General features: G+C 50.1%; 1 protein-coding gene across 1 annotated transcript in view; it reads left to right on the top strand.

Moving 5' to 3' along the window:
* Positions 1-20,226, top strand: part of plxnd1 (plexin D1) — a 76,345-nt gene that overhangs the window by 28,668 nt on the left and 27,451 nt on the right. The window contains exons 13-20 of the mRNA XM_076027017.1: positions 85-242; positions 5,212-5,357; positions 10,395-10,500; positions 11,808-11,947; positions 12,143-12,322; positions 12,764-12,848; positions 13,618-13,926; positions 17,676-17,825. Coding sequence (XP_075883132.1) covers positions 85-242; positions 5,212-5,357; positions 10,395-10,500; positions 11,808-11,947; positions 12,143-12,322; positions 12,764-12,848; positions 13,618-13,926; positions 17,676-17,825 — 1,274 coding nt within the window. The remainder of the gene's footprint in view (positions 1-84; positions 243-5,211; positions 5,358-10,394; positions 10,501-11,807; positions 11,948-12,142; positions 12,323-12,763; positions 12,849-13,617; positions 13,927-17,675; positions 17,826-20,226) is intronic.

Raw genomic sequence — 20,226 nt, 5'->3', positions numbered from 1 at the left:
GCTCGCTAGCGCTGCGCTACACTGCTAATTACCTCGCTGTCTCTCTGTCTGTCTGTCTGTCTGTCTGTCTGTCTCCTTTTCTAGTTGAGGTGTACAACTGTAAAGTGGGAAGTTCGGACTGTTCCCAATGCTGGGGACGCGAAGACCAAGGCCACCTCTGTGGCTGGTGTGACAACAGCTGCAGGCCGAGGGACGACTGCCAGCCCGTCGTCGATCACTGCCCGGCGCCGGAGATCCATAAGGTGAGATCCCAAATTAAACCTGTCAGAATTTAGACTAAACGTGCAAGCACTCACGTACACTGGAGCACGTCCTCCCACTCCCCCCCCCAACTCGACTCCCCTTGGAGCCCTGTCTGTCCGCAGTCAGCTACTGAGGGAGCGTTTGAATGGGGTCTCATTAAGGCGCTTCGCTCAGTAATAACACTAACACTTACTTAACCTCGGCCCCTCGGGGGACGCGGCAGAGTCGATCGGGAAGCACTCAAGAGGGCATGGGAACATCTTCCGCTCCACGCAGCTACAGCGCATTGCATGTATGCACACTGCAGGTGGATATACCTTGTAAGAGAGCACGGCTGGGTGGGTCTTGAGAATTAGCCATTGCTTTAGGATGTCGGGTCAGGACAAAATATTGTTCTTTCAGGTAGAAACAGAGGCGGAGTCAGGCTGTCCGTATTCGGGCATCGATCACTCTCCTTGTGTGTGTGTGTGTGTGGTTTCTGTGACAATAAGAACAATGGTTCCTTGGTAAGAGCATAAAACAACTTAAATATGTCATGTACATCCAGAATACAGGTTCTAATAGGTCACAAGCTAACGGCTAGCGTCCATGAATAACCCACGAATAGCGAGTGAGCTGGCGAGCTAGCCAGCTAACCGCGATTAGCCGCGACCGCTAATTGACCTGTGAACGGACACATGTTACCGCGAAATCGGCGACGTACACCCGGAAATGATTTTCAACAACAGCGGGTAACATGTGCGCCCCACCTTACAGTCACATGAACGCGCACTCAACGGCGATCCGCAGAACCTGTGAGACGTTCAGGTGTAGCAAACAAGCCCTATACGGCGGTGGTGGTGCATTCAGGGACATTTGGACATCACAAATTCTACCGAGAGCCTTCTGTGCATACGTGTAGAAAACCTAGAACTAGAAAATAGAGGACAGGAAACAGAAACGGGGAAGTCTCCATCGTATGTAGAAGCGAAACCGCAGAGAGACAAAAAAAGAATTAAGGCGCGTTAGATCGGTGTCGATCTATCGGCTTGTCATTGTGTCTGCCGGCAGTGTTTCTCTTTTAAACCTTTTTATCGAGCTCATTAGCACAATCACGTTCCGTTGTCTTGACGGCAGTACTCACGCTGAAGCCCTGCAAGCTGCATGCGACGGGCCGCCACGCTAGGCGGTCATGGGAAGCACGGCTCACATGAGGCCCAGTCGGCCTGGACTTCCTGCAGATAAAAACCTGGTCAGCCCAGGAGAATAAGCAAGCAGAACAAAGCAAAGGCACACACACATACACACATAAACACACACGGCACACACAATTTCTCCCATGTGCGGCGTGTTTATGCGAGTTTGGCTCAAACGGGCCAGACTGAGGCGTTCGTGATTACCCCCCCCCCCCCCCCCCTCCTTCCTTTGTAGCTCGTCGGTGCGCTGTGACTAACAGGATGCTCACCGTGAGTCTAACTTGTGTGGACTTGGTAAGTGACTGAAGCTAGCCGGGCTGAGATGCCCGAAAGCGTGGGCAGATCATTGTTGCATTACTTTCCCCTCTCCCTTTTTTTTTTTTTCTCACATGCACACTCCCACCGGCTTTCTCAGGAGAGCGGCTTGCAAAAAGGATATCGGGGCTGTGGTTCTGGGGGGGGTGTGTGTGTGTGTGTGTGTGCGCGTGTGTGTGTGTGTGTGTGTGATGCAATGCTTTGGCAGCCATGTTTTCCCAGCCGGCCCTGCAGGGGTTTCAAGGCTGAGTACTCCAGTTCAGGGAGGGAAAGATGCTCTCCCCAAACATTCACACGTAGCCGAGAAGCTCTTTGTTGTATATTCCGAGTGACTGTGCGAGCAGCTGAGGTAGCAAATACGTTACCTGAGTTTGGTTATTTATTTATTTAACCATGCATTGTCACGTGCGACGTCCGTCCCAATACGCTCGAAAAAGAAATATCAATAACACAGGGGAGATTTATTACTCCTTGAACGTCGGCAACACATCAGCTAATTGTGAAGAATCGTCTTTGTTCCGCACGGTGACGTAGGACAATGGAGACATTTATTATCCCTGCGGGTCCTTTTATTCCCTTGCTGCGTGTGGGCTAGTTTGCGGCTTTAGAAGACGAAAAAAAGGAAAAGAAAAAGACAGTGATTGGACGCACGTTGGCGTCCGACACAGGAAGCCGCCAAACATAGTTTATCCATGACGTGAAAAGAAACGAGCGAACAGAGGGATCTGGGGTGTGCGACACAAATGGTTCTTGGGGAGGAGAGAATGGAGAGCCGTCTGGGCAGAGGACGGGCGGGGACGGGTACAGTGCGGCGAGAAGCCTTCTTCCTGTTTTTGTCCTCACGTCCTCCTTGATTAGCGTGATGCAAGAAGAGCCGGAGTGAGGAGAGGGGAGATAAAGAAGCTCGGGTCAGAAACCAATCTATTCTGGGTAACAGGCAAAGGCGAGAAGAAGGGAAAAAAAATGAGAGAAAGGAAACAACTGGGTAGGAGGAGAGGAGGTGTGTGTGTGTGTGTGTGTGGGGGGGGAGGGGGACATATGGATTTTATCTGCGACTCTTTGTTTTTGCCGCTCGCGGAATATCTGCATCTGCAAACCTTGGTGGAATAGTCTTGATTTGAATACAAGGGGAGCGGAATAATTTAGCCCTCAGACGTGTTTAATATCTTCGCGGAGCTCCTCTTCGAAGACGCGCATTCGCACCACGTGCTCCACACCCCCCACACCCCCCCCACCCACCCCAAGAGGCCTGACAGACTTTGTGCTGTAAATCAGGCCTCGCCGACTTGTAAGAGGTGTAAATGAACGGCTGATGTTGATGTCGACGCTCGGCGGCGCCGGCGCCGCGGAGGAGAGACGCGGCGAGGTGCGATGAAATGCGCGGCCATCATAAATAACTCTGCGACTCGCTGCCGCTGCTTTTGTGTGTTTGTCTGACATGTTTGTGAGAGTGTCATCGCCGCCGCCGTTTATTGTGAGCCGTTTGAGTGGTAAGCGCGTGTGAAAAGAAACGTGTCGTCCAATGAAACTCGGCCTGTCACGGGGCGGTCACACTAAATCAGTCCCCCCCCAACCCCCCCCCCAAAAAATAAAAAATACCCCCCCCTCCCCCTAAACAGCTTATAAAATCCACCGGAAAAAAAACCTTTGCATCATTTCCTGCGTTGCGGCGACTCCCACAGAGGTACTGTATGTCTGACAGCTCGCGTCTCCAGCAGTTTGTTTTTTCACGTGATATTAATACGCTCTCTCTTTACATAGCCGCCGTCCTCCGTCCCCCCCGCCGCCTCCCTCCCGACGCTTTTCTCTGGGAAATACACGGTTTATTTTTCCGCGCTGTCACTCCGCTCGGGCCTCTCAGAGCGTCTGAATGCGGAGCTCGACCTCGCCCTCTCACCCAGACCAAACAGAAAGCGCTGTTTTCATTCTTGCGCTCGGTTTCAGATAGTGCCGGAGCCGGGCTAATAACGCCAGGGAGGGTAACGCTGACCTCGCCTCAGCCAGAGGGGGACGGGGGTGGTGAAGAAGAAGGGGGAGAAGGGGCGAGGGGAGGGAGGGGTTTGGTCATCCTGAAAAGCGGCTGCTGCTGCTGCAGCTGCGCTAATATGATGGAGGACTGCTCCTGTTCGAGACACTATCGCCAAGGATGTTTCCGCCGCCGGCCTCGAGGTGACGGTCCTCCTCTCTCTCTCTCTCTCTCCCTCTCTCACTCTCCCTCTCTCTCCCTCTCTCTCTCTCTCTCCCTCTCTCACTCTCCCTCTCTCTCTCTCCCTATCTCTCTCTCTCCCTCTCCCTCTCTCTCTCCTCTCAGCAAGCGAAGAGTTGAGTACTTTTACCTGAATAAAAGTATGGATACTGATTCTACTCCTTTACGCGAGTAAAATGCAGAAAGTACAGGTTCCGTAATGCACAAGTAAATAGTAAAAAAAATAATTATTTTTTGCAATTAATGAAACAATACCTGTATTGGTAAGCTGAGTTACTCTAAAATAATCTCCCTCTAAAATATCATCCACTTTAATATTGAACTACACAACAGCAGAGTTCAAATAGCTCCACTTCAGGCAACAACAACAGCTACAATGAATGATTACTTTGAGTAGATTTGTACTTTTCTACTTTTTTGTGGACTTTTAAACGCAAAAGTAACCAGCATGTTTTTCCCCAATGTCAGGAGTAGAACGTACAGATATTTGCATACAAATGTGGGAGTAAAAGCAAAGAAGTCGTCAGTAAAAGAAATACTCAGGTAAAGCACAGACTACCTGAAAGATCCACTGTGCAGTGACGGAGTGTTGGTACTTCATCACTACCCGCCACCTCTGGCTCGCGCTCAGTGGCAGGAATGGCGGTGAGGAATCTGGCGGCGCAGACGCAGGAAAACAGATGAAAGGGAAACAGCGGCGTTCATTAATTCCCCCGTCGAGGGCCTTGCTCTCTCTCCCGCCGCCGCCGCCGCCGCCATCAGCACTCCCTCCACGCACCTCCACCCCCCCCCCACCCCCCTTCCGACACTCAGTTCCCTAAATTGCCTCCGCACTCATCCACCTTTCTGCCGCGCTCTTCAGCCCGCCCGCACTCTCTCTCACTCTCTCCCTCTCTCTCTCTCACTCCGCCTGTCTCTCGTGGGACGTGAAGGGGGCTCTCAGCTTGCTCTTTATTTGCATGCGCTGTAGAGGATTAGGGGCTGAAGAGTCGGCGACTGGCAAGGGTTGAGAATCTGCTCCGTGCGCACGTGCGAGCGTGTGCGCACGCATCTCTAAACTCTGCGTCTTCAGCCCGAGGACTCCTCGGCGGCCCACTCGTCCTCACGTCTCGGCCCGGAACACAACTCAGTGTCAACCTCCGAGACGGCGCCTCCTGTCTCTCGACTCCATTGCCACTCTCCTCGTCTTGCTTTTACGTGCAGTAATTTATTGATGCCCATGACTGAGCTTTCACGCCTGGTTTTTCCTTTTTCCTCGTCTTTTTCGGGCAGATCCTCCCCCTGAACGGTCCGGTGGAGGGCGGCACCAGGCTGACGATCCAGGGCAGGAACCTGGGCCGCAGGGCGACGGCGGTGAAGGTCTCCATCGGCGACGTGCCGTGCAGCCTCGTGCCCGAAAGCTACTCAGTCTCCGTGGAGTAAGTACATGGATCTGTCACAGAGGTGGCACAAATATTCACCTTCTGTACTCAAGTAAAAGTGCAGATAATTGTATAGAAATAATACCCTGGGAAACGGACTGATTCAGCTCATTTACTCAAGTGAAAGTAAGAAAATGTAGGTTCTGAAATGTACTTTTGTAACCAATGTTATTTTCTACATGTTGATTTTTCTCTGCACTGGAAACGCATCGAACAACTTTCTAAAAAAAAAAAAAAAGTTATAAAAGCCAAAAAATAGTTAATTCCCAGCGTTGTGTCACGGTGCCGTAACTGCTGCGTCTCGGCTTATTCTGATTGGCCGATGCATCCGGATGCATCGCATGAGTTACACAGTGACACAACTGTGCGCGCCCTTGTGGGCAGAGTAATACGTTAGCAACCCAGTAAGGCATTTCAAAATGGTGGACTTTTTCGGCCTGTTGAAATAACTGGGCCGCTGTATTGTTGTTTGCTGGGGGCCTGAGTAAGTACCGCAAGAATCATGACTGACAACGGTCCATTTATCGTCTTCCCTCCCTGTCTTTGCACGGCGGCATTTGAGCAACTCATTTTGATTAGCGGGGTTTTTTTTTGTGTGTGTGTAGCCGTATTTAGCGCGTCAACGTTCTCTAAGTGACATGCTGGAATAAATTTGTGCATGTCCAGTGACAGGCAGAACTAAAACTGAGAGATTTCTGACATTTAGCGAAGCGAGGAAGCTGTCATTTTTTTTCCTCGTCTTCACTTTTTTCCCACTTGTTTTTGCAGGGCGAAACATTTGGTTCATTATTCATGAAATGACAACATCTTGAAAAAAAAAAATCTGCAAAAAATAACCCCTTTAATGTATTCCAAGTTAACATTTGTGTTTAAAACTTAGGGGAGCAGCTTACTGCTGTATGTTTTATTAATATGAGTGAGTTTGGAAAAATATTTGGGGCTGATGCGCTAAATTTAAGGACTTTGCTTTGGCGATAGCCGACTCGGCTGCGAGGCTGTAGGTTCAAACAGGAGAAAAATATGCGTTGACGTGAGTTGTAGCGTTTTCTTAAACGCCGCTCAAAGCCGGCGGCTCTGTGATGAATTCAACACAACTTCTGCAGTGCCCTCGTGCTGCCAACCAAACTGTTGGGGGTTGAATTGCATTAGTTTCCGAAATGTGGGCTGTACCTGAGCACATGAGAGTTAGACTTCCCCCTCCAGTGCATCACGTTGCTGGCGACAGATAAAGGAAAAGCAGTGGCAAACGGGAGAGAAAATAAAGCCAGAAGAAGAAGAAGAGGTTTCATTCCAGCCCGTAACACTCCAGTGTGTTATTGGCAAGCTCTGATAGCGGCGTAAGAACAACAGCAGACAAGTTGCTTAGCGTCTCCTCGCAAGCAGCAACATGGATCATTAGAGAGGATGTGGGTTTGTATTCTACTCCAATAACACAAGCTAAAACTTGCTGGTGAGGCCTGATCCAGAGAAGATAATGAATGAGTTTACATTTTCCCATCGTAGGAAGTCCGTAACCTGTCATTTTGCACAGCTGGGGATCAGAACAAATGAGCAAAAACAGATGTTATCAGATTCTTTTGCTCTAATATGATATTTTGTGCCAGAACTTTCCCCCCGCTGAGCACGGAATAGGTTAAAATAAACTAAAAGCGAAGTGTTTGGCTCTACCGCGAAGTCTGCGGCCCTGTTTTCAAGTGCAGCAGCGGCGGCAGCAGCAGCAGCTTGCCTTCAGACTCTTTGTGCTATTTATTGGATAATAAAGCCGCAATTGGCTGACAACCAATAATGACGAACTGGTCCAGTAAATACGTTGCGTCCCCGGTCGGCGAGTCACCATTTGTGGGAAAGAAAAACGATAACCGCCGTCGTTGCGGTTTGTTTTGCATGGATTCATGAGACTAATTTCCACAAATATTATTATGCACCACGCTTCCTCATTCGAAAATGAGCGCGTCGCCCTTCCTGCGCTGCTCGGGGACCGTCACACCGTCACCATGGAGACAGCAGGACCCCACTTTGACACGGGCGTTACAGAGCCGGGAGGGAAAAAGTCACCAACTCTACAGTGAACATCCAAACTTTCATTCAGTATCTGTAATGTGCCTTAAATGGAACTGTTTATCTGGTCGTGCTCCACTGGAGCCAATCATTGGATTAAGACCAGGTCTAGGGTGACCCGCGGGTTCGACCTGTCACTCTGGCTGTCTGACACATACTCCCCTGCACACCCCACCCACAAAAAAACACACACACACACACACACACACACACACACACACACACACACACAAGTCGAAAAACGGCGAATGGCATTTCGCTGCCGGGGGGGTTCTCATCCCGCGTCCTCATCTCCCATTGGTCCCCGAGGGCCCCCGCTTGTTGTGACGGCGAGGCATATCAACGTGGCTGGAGATGACACTGACAAATTATAACATGTCAGCGCATCTGAGCGCGTCAGCACAATTTACGTGCACGAGCACGCCTCAATTTGTTTTCCCGGTGTCTCCTGCAGATTCGATTCTGCGTCAGCGCGCCGGCTGAACGTCTTTTAGATTCGGCAAAAAAAAATACAAGATTTCCAGATTATGAACGCCGCTTGTAACGTGCAAAAAAAAAAAAAAAAAAAATCGACTTTAATAAAACCTCCACAAAACTCCAAGATGTATTTGATATGAAACCCGCTCGACAAAGCATACCCTCGCTGAGCTTATCTGCAAACATGCAGCGCTCATACACACACACACACACATACCTGTATATGATCTCATTTGCCAGGGCTGTTGAGACAGGTGTCTGCTCGTGTGCCGGAAAGGTCAAAGTTCACATCTGCGTGCCCAAGGAAAAAAATTCAGGCGGCGCTGCAGAGGCTGCGCTCGGCTCACTCGGTGTCAACATTATAATTAATGACAGAGTCAGTCCGGGCACACCTCATTTACTGGAGCACTTCTCCGTTTCTTTTTTTTTTTTTTTGGCTCAGCGCCTCCATTCTGCCCTCGCTATCGTTTTTCGACATGACTGCCTGGGAGGAATAGACGGCCCATCCATTTGGCTGCGCCGCAGACAACAGACACAACCAAACAGCGGCTGCCTTGATTGCTGATCACCCACTCGAGGGAAATAATCAGAGACATCCTCAAAGCAAGCCAAAACATCGGGCCCTGAAGCTCAGAATATCCCAGTAGTTGGGAGGTCCTGGAATTCCAGTAGTGGGGATGGAGGCGGCGGGGGGGTCAGTCAACGCTCTCTTTGTACTGGGACTGCAACAACGTTTCATTCAGCTCACACACTGGAAGGCGATTCACAAAAGCAAAAACTACAGCCCCAATAAAAAAAAAGTCCAAGATTGAAGATTTAAGATGGAAGGTCTTTGAAAGTCTTGCAAAAGATTTGAACCCCACATAGCCTGTTAGTCGATTAGCTCATGCTAGCGCATCAGTCCGTTTTAGTGGATTCATTATAAATAAAGACAATATAGATACATTGTGCCTTTCAAAGAATACATTTACTGTTGCAGTTTTGCTGCTGGCTAACATGTCCAACCGACACTTGCTCAGACCCTCTGTCAAGAAACACAGTTAGGTTTCACCGTGATGGTGAAGGTCAAAACAGCACATTTATACATCACCTTGGAATATGGAAGTTAACAAAAAAAGGCACAGAGGCAGTCAAAAGCTCTGAGTTAGTTCTCTCAGTGAACACAATACGGAGTTCCTGGAATGCGATAATGGTGTAATTGTTGACCTCGTACCCACTCAAACTGCTATTTCTTTACGTTGCTCCCATTAAAAGTAGAAATCACAAAGGCTATAGGAGTTACTGTACCAGTAAGGCCTGGGCCGTAATGACAGGTTAAACCAGATCCAAACTCTGGCTTTGATCAGTTCAGGCGTCAGTCTGTATATTTTCTCCACTCGACCTGATGAAATTCCCCTGAAACAGGTGCGATTCTGCCCCTAATGGCCCCGTACCTGACAGGAGTGCAATTTGAGCGTAATGACGCTCTTTAGCTGACGCCTGTGTAATTAATGAGCAGAAATATGAGGGCCTTGTCTTTAACAGATGGCTGAAACGGCAGCTTATTTTAAGAATACCCCTAACAGCTACTTAAGCTTATCAAGAAAATGCCGCGGCGGGTGAAACTCGGGCGCCTTCGTTAGGAGAGTTTTTTTGAAAGGCGTGACATTTAAATTATGCTGGGATGCAGCCTATTTCTCTCCGGTCTCTGACCCCCAGCCGGACCCCCCCCCCCCCGGGTCCGGTCTGTCCACCGCGGTTTTCGCCAAGAACTCCCACGCGCGACGCCGCTCCTCCGAGTGATGTAAATCTCCCTCCCTTACGACTCCTGCTGTCAATCATCCGATTCCCCTCGCTGGGAATTTGCGACCGCCGGGGCACCTGACTAAATAAACTGACAAGGTGCGTAGCTGGAGGGGGCAGGGGGGGGCGGTGGGGGGCGACGAGGGGATCGTGCGGGGGCGATAAAGGTCTCGTCGACCCCCCTCCAGTACTTCAATCCCAAGGAGGGGGCGGAACGGTAGATCCCCGTGGCTGGCCTACACCGCCGGATCATTAATATGAGGTGTCCCTGTAGAGGGAGCACTGATGACACAAGGCTTAATCACAGCCGGGAGGCGAGAGAACGAGTCTCGCCAGCGCCCTTAATCTCCTCAGCCGTTAGACACATCTGGTCTGGGGAGCTTTGAACTTTACGTCTCCCGGTATCTTGCGGGCTTTATTGAATTCCATATGTAAATGCATTAGAGTTTGATGAATTAGCTCATATAAGCCCCGTTTCCCAGAGTTTAATTATCTGTCTTTGTTTAGCCGCCGTGATGGAGATCTTTTCATCTTTACACCCCCCCCCCCCCTTTATTTAAACAAAGTTTATTAAATTGCAGACGTCCGCGCTACATCGCACGCTAGATGTGTTCCATTATCCTTGTTTTCTTTTATTGTTAACTGATCTCTGATTGCGCAGCTTTAACCGCCAGACACTGAGGTCAGCCTTTTTTCCTGTTTCTTTTCACTCGCCAGGCTGGTGTGTGTCACCGGCCAGTCTGCGCACGAGAGGACCGATATCGTCCAGGTGGACGTGGACCAGAGCGGCGTGGGCACGTCGAGGGAGAGCTTCTCCTACTTGGTGAGTCTCCTCCAGGCGACCGTCCTCCCCTACTGATGTTTGGCTCAACCCCCACGCTCTGCCTCCGCACTCTTCTCCCTCCTCTTCTCTCTACTGTCTCCTGCCCCGCCACTGGGGGAAAGGGCCGTCCCAAGTGTGTCCGCTGAGTGTTAACAGATGTGTTTTATGATTCCGCCGATTGCCTGTTTGTGGGAAATCTTCAAAGCCTCCCTTGTGCGTTCCCGCCAGAACGCCAGTGTCACTCTGCGTTCGCTGCCAGCAAAAACAAATATGTCGATTGTCGGAGTGTCCCTTTGCTCTCGATCCTTCGCCAGGGCCGGTCGAGCTCGCCAGCATTGTGTGAATGAACCTCAACCCACACAGTCTCTCCCGTTGGATTCGGCTCTTTGAGGGAGTGGAAATACCCATGTAAGCCCTTTGTTTCTCTTTCTTTGTGGACAAAGAGTTCTTCATAATTCAGCGCCGGAGCGCTCTATCATTCCGCCGGCTCCGCGTGTGAGTCATCCCGCCGAGAATTCACCCCAATCATATAGCCTTTCTTGATACATAAGGATGAAGCAAATCCAGAACAACAAACGTGATGCCCCCACTGTGGTGGGAACTCCTCTCCGGTTTCCTCATCCAGCGCCGCCACTCCGCGAGGTGTTGGGGGTTGGGAGTGGGAGGGGCGGCGGCTTGGTGTTGGGATCTGTGGGAGAAAGGGAAAACAATTTCTGCAGACAGGATGTGTGCGCCTCTACCGCTTCTCCTTCCTCGGACCCTTTTTGGACGGAAACATCTGCCTCCTTGCACCCGCCCCGACACACAATGGGTCCTCTCCGCCGGCCGCTCGCTGAGGAAGTGAATCCTGTCAGTGAGGATACGAGGTTTCCCCGGGGAGGCCGGGGGGGGGTTCAGGGCGAGGATAGAGAGTTCTGGAAGAGCAGGAATGCTGATGCTGATAGCTGCGGACTTGGACGCAGCATGAATATCTCCCTGTCCCCCGAGGAGCCTCCCTGTGTGTGTGCGTGTGTGTGTGTGTGTATGTGTGTGTGTGTGCATGTTAATATCCTTTGTATGTTTGTATTAAACTGTGTGTGTGTGTGTGCACTTTTTCCACGCGCATGCATGAACTTTATTGCGTCTTAGCCGAAGCGTAGCTGTCCTTTAAGCCGGAGCCCGCAGGCCCCAACAGCAAAGCAAATATACTGATCCACTCAGCGTCTCTTAAGATGAGATGAGACTTTTTTTCTTTTAATTGTCCTTTAAAAAAAATGGCTTCTTCATCTTCACGTTAAACGGAATCTTCTCGTCCGGATGGTGTGCAGGTCCCGAAGCTGCTCTTCATGGAGCCGAGGAGAGGGCCTCGCGCTGGCGGGACCAGGGTGTCCATCTTGGGGGAGCACTTGGACATCGGCTCAAAGGTCAGAGTCGTGGTCAACAACTCGCTGGAATGCAACATCACCGAGTGAGTAATGGTCTGCTGCTCCCTCCCCCACCCCCCGCCCTCCCACTCATGAGAAACTCGTCCTCCGCAAATGACATCCTGCCACGGCGCCAAAACTCTTTTTTTCCCCTCTTTTTTTTTGAGGGTTTACTCACCAGTGACGCCGGCTTCCTCCTCTCTCTCTCTCTCTCCCTTTCTCTTTTTCTCTCCGCGCAGGAAAACAGACGAGAGCATCGTGTGCACCATGCCGCCGGCCGCCCTGCCGCACGCCGACCAGGTGTCGGTCTGCGTGCAGTTCGAGGACCTGCCGTGCCAGAGCGCCGAGCTGAGCACCACCTTCTCCTACGAGAAGAACCCCGTCATCAGCGACATCAGCCCCGAGAGGAGCTACCTCAGGTACGCGGGGCCCGGGCCCGGCAGGACCGCCGGGCATTTAAAAGACAGTGAAAACCGGCATCAGACTGGGCGACTCCTTGGCGCTTCCTCTCTGAGCCCGCTGACATCAGTCATTGCTGTAATGTCACCCCGATGTGCAGCATTTCCTCTCCCATTGTGTTCTAAATAGCGCAGCATGTGTGTGGCGCGTCTTTGATGGCATGTGTGCGGATTTCTACCGCAGTCAGAACTGTTTTGCATTATTATCTGGTCCCCTGTTTCCCCGTCTGTCTCTCTGGTGCAATGCCCCAAAGTGTTAGCATATCAGTGTGCGCATGACATATTTCTTTTTTTTCTTTCTTTCTTTTTTTTTTTTTGCCGGAGCTGAGGTGTGACTCTGTATCTGTGTGTGTGTGTGTGTGTGTGTGTGTGTGTGTGTGTGTTTGTGTGTGTGTGTCACAGCGGCGGCAGGACCATCACGGTGACGGGCCAGGATTTTGATCTGGTGCAGAGCGCCACCATGCAGGTGCAGGGAGTGGGACAAACGGTGGGTAAACAGCCAAATTGCTTCTCTTTCAGCCATATCATCAAACCCATGGGGTAGAACAGGACGGAAGAGCAAATATTTTCAAAGAATCACAATGTCATCCGGTCCCCCCCGCCTCCCTCACGCTGTTGTTTCGAGGAGAAGATCGACAGCGCCTGATAAAACATATTAGACCACCTGTCCCAAAAAAAGAACTGGAATATTTTGGAAATCAATTGAAAACGAAACTAAAAATATTATTGTTTTTTATTTGGCTGGGAAGAAACTGAAGCAACTGAACAGTCCCCTGAATTCACCTTTTTATACCTAAATTTGATCCGGCTCACTGGGTGTCCGGTTTAATCAAGCGTAACACCGGCCTAACACTAATTTTCTGTTCAGGGACGCAAGTAAATAACAGTAATTTGACGTCTCAATCAAGAAATAATAATATGCTTTCGTGTTTTTTTGTGAAATGGCAAATATAAAAAGTGGCTGCAAAACAACAACAACAACAACAAGAATAATTTTAAATACTGCATGATGTTGATGATTACCAAGGCTGTTAATATCTGGCAACTCTGAGCTAAATCTTGCACTGGGTGGCACTCTAATGAACTTGTGAAGTATATCATGAGATTGACACTATGCATAACATCCTGACACAGAACTCTGGCAGTAAGACTACATATGTTCGTATTTCTGTTATTGTACAGCTCTATGCTTGGTGTTGTGAAATGATTCCCTGCAGGGAACGATTGCTCACTTTACCTCGGTGCTCTTTCCGCAGAGCTGCACCGTGGTCTCCAACACCACCATCACCTGCCCGTCGCCCGCCTCCACCGACTCCCAGCAGGCCTCGGTGCAGTTCTTCCTCAACGCCGTCCCTTACACCGGCGAAAGCCCTTCCTCTTTCAACGGCGACGGCGAGGAGGAAGAGGAGGAGGAGGAGGCGGAGGAAGGGGAGGAGGCCGACGGAGAGGAGCCGCAGAGGGGTCACTTTCGGCTGGAGTACGTGGAGGACCCGCAATTTTTCACTGCCAACAAGGAGAAGCTGATTAAACACCACCCCGGAGAGCCGCTGACACTCATCATCAACGTGAGTGACACGGAGCAGGCGGGACGCTCGCGCCACTCCTTCACTGTCACGTTGATTTTTTTTTTTTTTTTTTTTTTTTTTTCGTCAAAGTGCGAGCGCAAATGTGAAAAATATCTGTTTTTTCGGACTCGGCCGTAACCGACGGTTAATAGGACTTTTCTGCCATTGATCACGCAAGAGTCGCTCCTGCGGTGACAGCGAGCGCGCCTTCCTGCGTCACTCCCCATCAAACTTCATCCAGAGAGGAGGCAACAGTTGTCAGCAGCTCGGCCGTCGGCGCCGCAGATAAATCGCTCCAAAGAGACGGCGTGCAAAAGAAAAAATAATGAACTGGGAGATTACACCGTGGCGTTGCTCAATTATTCTGTGGCTGTTTGTACAAGGCCCGCCCCTTGCCCTAAATATAGCTCGGATAAGCCCCCCCCGCCCTCCGACCTCAACTCCTGGATCAATGATGATGGATGGATGGATGGATGGATGGATGATGGATGGTTGGATGAATGATGGATGGGCAGATGGATGATGGATGGGTAATTGATGGTTGAATGAATGATGGATGGATGTATGGATGGATAGATGGACAGATGCTTGATGGGTGGATGACCAATAGATACATAGATGATGGATGGATGGGATGATGATAAATGATGGATGGCTGGATGGATGATAGATGGATGAATGGATGGATGATCACTGATGGATGGATGAGTGGATGATTGAATAATCAATGATGGTTGGACAAATGAATGACGGATGGATGGATGATGGATCGTTGGATGGATGATTACCAATGGATGGATGGATGGATGAATGATGATGGATGGATGGATGATCACCAATGGATGGATGGTCACGGATGGATGGATGAATGATGATAGATGTATAGATGGTCACTAATGGATGGATGGATAGGTGAATGATGATGGATGGATGGATGATCACCGATGGATGGATGAATGATGATGGATGGATGGATGATCACCAATGGATGGATGGTCACGGATGGATGGATGAATGATGATAGATGTATAGATGGTCACTAATGGATGGATGGATAGGTGAATGATGATGGATGGATGGATGATCACCGATGGATGGATAAATGATGATGGATGGATGGATGATCACCAATGGATGGATGGATGGATAAATGATGATGGATGTATAGATGGTCACTAATGGATGGATGGATGGATGAATAATGAATGATGGTTGGATGAATGATGATGGATGGATGGATGATCACCAATGGATGGATGGATGGATAATGATGGATGGATGGATGATCACGGATGGATGGATGGATGTATAGATGGTCACTAATGGATGGATGGATGGATGGATGAATGATGGATGGATGGATGGATGATCACCAATGGATGGATGGATGGATGAATAGATGGTCACTAATGGATGGATGGATGGATGAATGATGGATGGATGGATAGATGATCACCAATGGATGGATGGATGGATGAATGATGATGGATGTGTAAACAGAGCCAAGGCGATCCGAGCAGCGCTTGAAGTGGGAAGCACTCTAGCCGGGCGGTGACTGGGAGTGACTCCTTTATGTTCTGAATCAATATTGAGATTCTACGGAGAACAAGCCGCCTTGTCTGGGCTCCCAAAGTGGCGCGGCGTAAAGTGACGGCCCCAGCTGTGAATAGCAGACGAGGCTGAACGCTCCCCTTTTATTCATGTTCACAAACCAGAGGCACATAAAACACATCAAAGGCACCGTCTGCTCAAACGTGTTGGAATTCTGTCGCGGGGGGGGGGGGTCTGAGAGTGCGTCCGTGTGTGTGTGTGTGTGTGTGTGTGTGTGTGTGTGTGCGTGTGCGTGCACAATGCTCAGTAGGAAGTGCCATGTTCCCGTGGCCCGGCTGATCTAAGCACGCGCCTGCGTTGATCCGTCTCCTCAAAGGGGAAGCCGGCTGCGCTGCCATGTGTCACACGCACGGCAGGGCCACAGACAGACAGACAGGCAGGCAGACAGAGAGGCAGGCAGGCAGGCAGACAGACAGGGGAGCGCAGCGCTGATGCAACTTCCTGTGCAGGTCAGGATGTTAAGCCTCGTCTATGGGCAGTTTGGTCCATCGCTTCCTGTTTTCTTTAGCGGTGGGGGGGGGCATGATGATGATGATGATGATGAAGATGATGATGATGATGATGATGTTGGTGGGGGTGGTTTCCAACATGTGTGTTTGTTAAATTAGCCATCTCATCACTCAGCCAGAGCCTATATTGAGGGTCTGGAATGTGGGCGGGGTTTATTTTTTTTTATTGCTCACATCTTGTTTTGGCCTTTAGGAAGCCATTGTTTTGGTCCGGTGAGCTCAGCATGGGGATTTTTATTAGTGTTTCTCTCTCTCTCTCTCTCTCCCTCTCTCTCTCGCTCTCTCTCTCTCTCTCTCTCCCTCTCTCTCCCTCTCCCTCTCTCTCCTCAACACAGCGTCTTGCCCACACGTTTGCCCACGTCTTCCGTCGCATTTTTTTTGTTTACAGGCGGCGGCTGGTGACGTCACGTTTGTTTAAGTGTCTTGCTGGCGTGTGTGCGTGTGGTGTGTCTGTGTTGAGGAAGCTGTTGTTGACAGAGACCTGGGGAGGCAGCATCCTGCAGCGCAGACAGGACGAGGCCCAGAGGGTGTAATCAAAAGCGAGGAAGCACACTGGGGATAAACACACAAACACTTCCTCAATTGCCGTCCTTAGATTTTAAAGGGAAATTGCAAATTTCATGCATAAGGTGCCGCATGTGGGTCTTCATACGGGGCTCGCAGGCTGCGACAGGGAAGCTGATCACTGCCGTATTTTTTCAAATATGACCCCAAACAAGGGTTCAAACTGGTATTGATGGTAATGGTTCCCAAAATTGGTGTATGAGACTCCTCGTCCGCCCCGTGCTCATTAAACTGTCATTTCTCTTCCTATCAAAGCCTGGGAGAATTATTCCGGCACTTGATGATATGGGTCTTTCAATATATTATTTGTATTTTCAGAACGTGTTCCGTGTCTGGTAGGATTTAAGAGGGCCGGGAGCGAGGTCGACAGAAGGTGCAACAGGAATTTGCACCGATCGCACTTTTTTTTCAGCGTCTCGCAGGGATCGGCTCAAAATAAATTGGACGGAACATTTCTCATGATGCAACCTCATCAGCATCTTGCGCCAAATCCTCCCTTGCCCTGCCGAATGTCTCTCGCGCGGCCTCCGACTCGCCCCAAAGCGAGATAACCCCCGATGACATCACCGCCACTCCGGGGGATTACAAACGTTCGGACTCCTTTTTGGAAGGGTCTGTTTAGAGCCACAGAAAACGGCACCGGTTCTGTCTGTTATGACAGATTTCGAGGAGAGAAGGGGGGCCGGACGGCTCCTGTAAAAGGCCCTGAGAATGTTATTTTGGGCGGCCGGGTTTGTTTTGAGAGAGCGGCCGTGTGGGAGGGGCAGTTGGGGAGTTGTTTGCTGCTTTAAGCTAGACTGGACTAAAATGGATGACTTCTCCGCTGGCTCGCCTCCATGTGACGGCCGTGCGAGGGGTCGGCCGGCCGCCGCTGCCTGTCTGTGTGCGCGAGCGATTATGGCCGCACGTATGCGTCTGCGGCAAAGCGCGCGTGTGTGTGTGTGTGTGAGTGGGCAAAAAGCCTCTCTGAATGTTATCTGTGCCCGTTTTTTCTTTCTCCCCCCCCCCCCTCAAACTGAGCCCCTCTGGTCTGACGGCTGTTGTTTTTGTTCTTTCCTGGCGCAGAAAGGGCCGAGCGAGCTGAAGCTGCTGCCCGAGGAATACTCGGTGATGATTGGCTCGTATCCCTGTAACATCAGCTTCAATAACGACCAGCTGTTTCACTGCACTATCAATGGACTGCTGAGCTCCAGCGAGGGGGAGCTACCTGTCACGGTGAGTGTGCGTGCGCGCGCGCCGCCACGGCCAAACACAAAGACACAGGATACCTTTTGGGGCTGCTGCTGAAAATACCGCTGAATGAATTGGGAGCCTGCTCAGTGAAGGACGCCGTCCTCTGTCGCTCATGATTTATTTGGCCCTCCACGTGATCTGTGATGCACACAGAAATGGAGGCTGCGTTCCAAATCGCATACTTCCACTGGTATGCTTCACTGTTATTGCCGTTATGGCCCACTTCTCTCGGCATGGTTAATGCATTTTGCACTTGCAGGAAGTGACAGCTTTTCTTTTTTTATTTATGCTACTACTACTACAACAACTACTACTACTACTACTATTTCACAGTGAATAAGCTCAGAAGACCATTAACCGAGCTGTACCGTACCGAGCTGACACCAAGCGAGTCAGAGGAAACACGTAAAGAATTATTACTTATGTATGTGTGTAGAAGACAATCACATATAAACCACCTGCATACCGGAGGTGGGGAGTAACACAGTACAAATACTTTGTATATTTTTCTGGTGTCTGTAATTTACTTGAGTATTTCCTTTTCTGACTTCTTACTTTTACTCCCTACATTTGTAACACAAAAATATGCACCTTCTACTCCTCACCATGAACAACATACTTGTTATGCTCAAAAGTGTTTGGAAGTATCTATCTGCAGTGTAGAAAGTTGTAAAGATAAAGAAAATTGCAAGAGAAGGTGTGTCCAAACTCCTGACTGGTAGTGTAGTTTTCATTTTAGATTTTTTTATTAGTGCCAAAAAAAAAGTCATTCAGTACTTTCACTTTTACCAAAATGTTTCTTTACACAAGTGTCTGTCCTATACTTTTCCTGCCTGATTCCCATGTTCCACTGCAGATACCAGTAAATGAGCTAGCTAGCGGATACCTTCGGTAGCTAGCATGCTAACGCCGCTACGCGGCTTCCGCTGCTTTTCTGGTGTTTGCTGAGGATGTGAAGTGAGCCAACACTCCACATTCCAAATTCTTAGACTGTTCTGACCGCTGCAAACTCGCACACTTGACCGCACTGGAAACTATTCAGCTGTTTAGAAAATGGCCTCGCCATTAGCAAAACGCACCGGGTCTGAGCGGCGCTTGACGGACGGATTCAAAAGGCCGTGATTGGTATTCTAGGCGCGCGCTACCGTGAATCAGCATCCACCTGGCGGGCGGCGCGGTGCAGCGGTGACACGGCGCGGCGGTTAATTCCCCCTGTTATCACTTCAGTCCTTTATCAAACTGACCACGTCTCGCAGCTCACGGCGAGACGCTGTGAGGCCTCTAGACGGGGCGGCGATCTCGCCCCCCCCGCCCCCCCTCCCCCTCAGTCCCCTCTTCCCGCTGCCCATGTTCCTTGTTTTGTCTCGCCGCCGCCGCCGCAATTAAAGGTCCTAATGGAGACGTGGCCGAGCGCCGCGTCGACTTGATAAAGTCCGACGCCGCCTCCGTCGAACCCACATCTCCCATCTGGTTGTCCTTTTCGGTCTGTTTATTATGGCTTTATTAAGGGACGGGGGAAGCGTTCATCTATATTTAAATAGGTGCCAGGCTGTGAGTGGTTTTACCGAAATAGCTCGGAAACACACGCTGCAGTGTCTCTGCCTGTCAGCCCACATTTTTCCTTTTCTCTCTTTCTGTCTCTCTGTCTCACAGGCTCACACGTTTCTCCAATTCCCTACCTGTGGCTCCCTCACATCCCTCACCCTTAGCTCCTACCCCCCTCACCTGTCTCTCAGGCAAGCCTGAGAATAAACAGAGGCAATTAGCGAAGACATAAAAGCCCGGCCAAGGGGTCAGACGACATGTCATAACACAAATGGGTGGGCTGCCTGCGCGCACCGCCGCGTCGAGGATGATTAGTGTGCACATAAACACAGAGCGTGCTCATTTTTCTTGGTGTCGACGCGTCCGTCCTTCACTTACTTTCGCCGCCGTGCCTGTTTTTTTGTTTTTTTTTAATTTTTCACGAGCCGGCCGTTTGGAGAACCCGCGGGTCCGGAGCAGAGCTTCAGAAGCGAAAGCGAGGGAGTGTTTTTCGTACCTCGAGCGAAACAGGAACACGGAACAATGGCATTTTCCCCTCCATTACACCGGGGCCAGGCTGCCTCTGGATGAGGGCCTTCGCCAGCCAGCCCGGGTAAATAAATTCCGAGGTCGGAGAGACAGAAAGAGGGAATGATAAACGAAGGGGAGGAAGCGTAATGTGGAGAGCCGGGGTTTTTTGTTTTTTTTTTCCCTTGGAGTCAAAACCAGCGAACGAGGGATTTGGTCTGATTGGAGGTTTTTTTTTTTTTTTTTATCTGATGCTCTTTTTTTATGTATATATATATATATATATATATAAATCTATAAAGCGTGGTGAGATTGAGGAAGGAGAGGGGGA

Source organism: Nelusetta ayraudi, unplaced genomic scaffold, assembly GCF_046127955.1.
Source record: "Nelusetta ayraudi isolate G7.1 ecotype Tasmania unplaced genomic scaffold, CSIRO-AGI_Nayr_v1 ptg000019l, whole genome shotgun sequence".
Classification (NCBI taxonomy): domain Eukaryota; kingdom Metazoa; phylum Chordata; class Actinopteri; order Tetraodontiformes; family Monacanthidae; genus Nelusetta; species Nelusetta ayraudi.
This window is presented reverse-complemented; position numbering and strand designations above follow the sequence as displayed.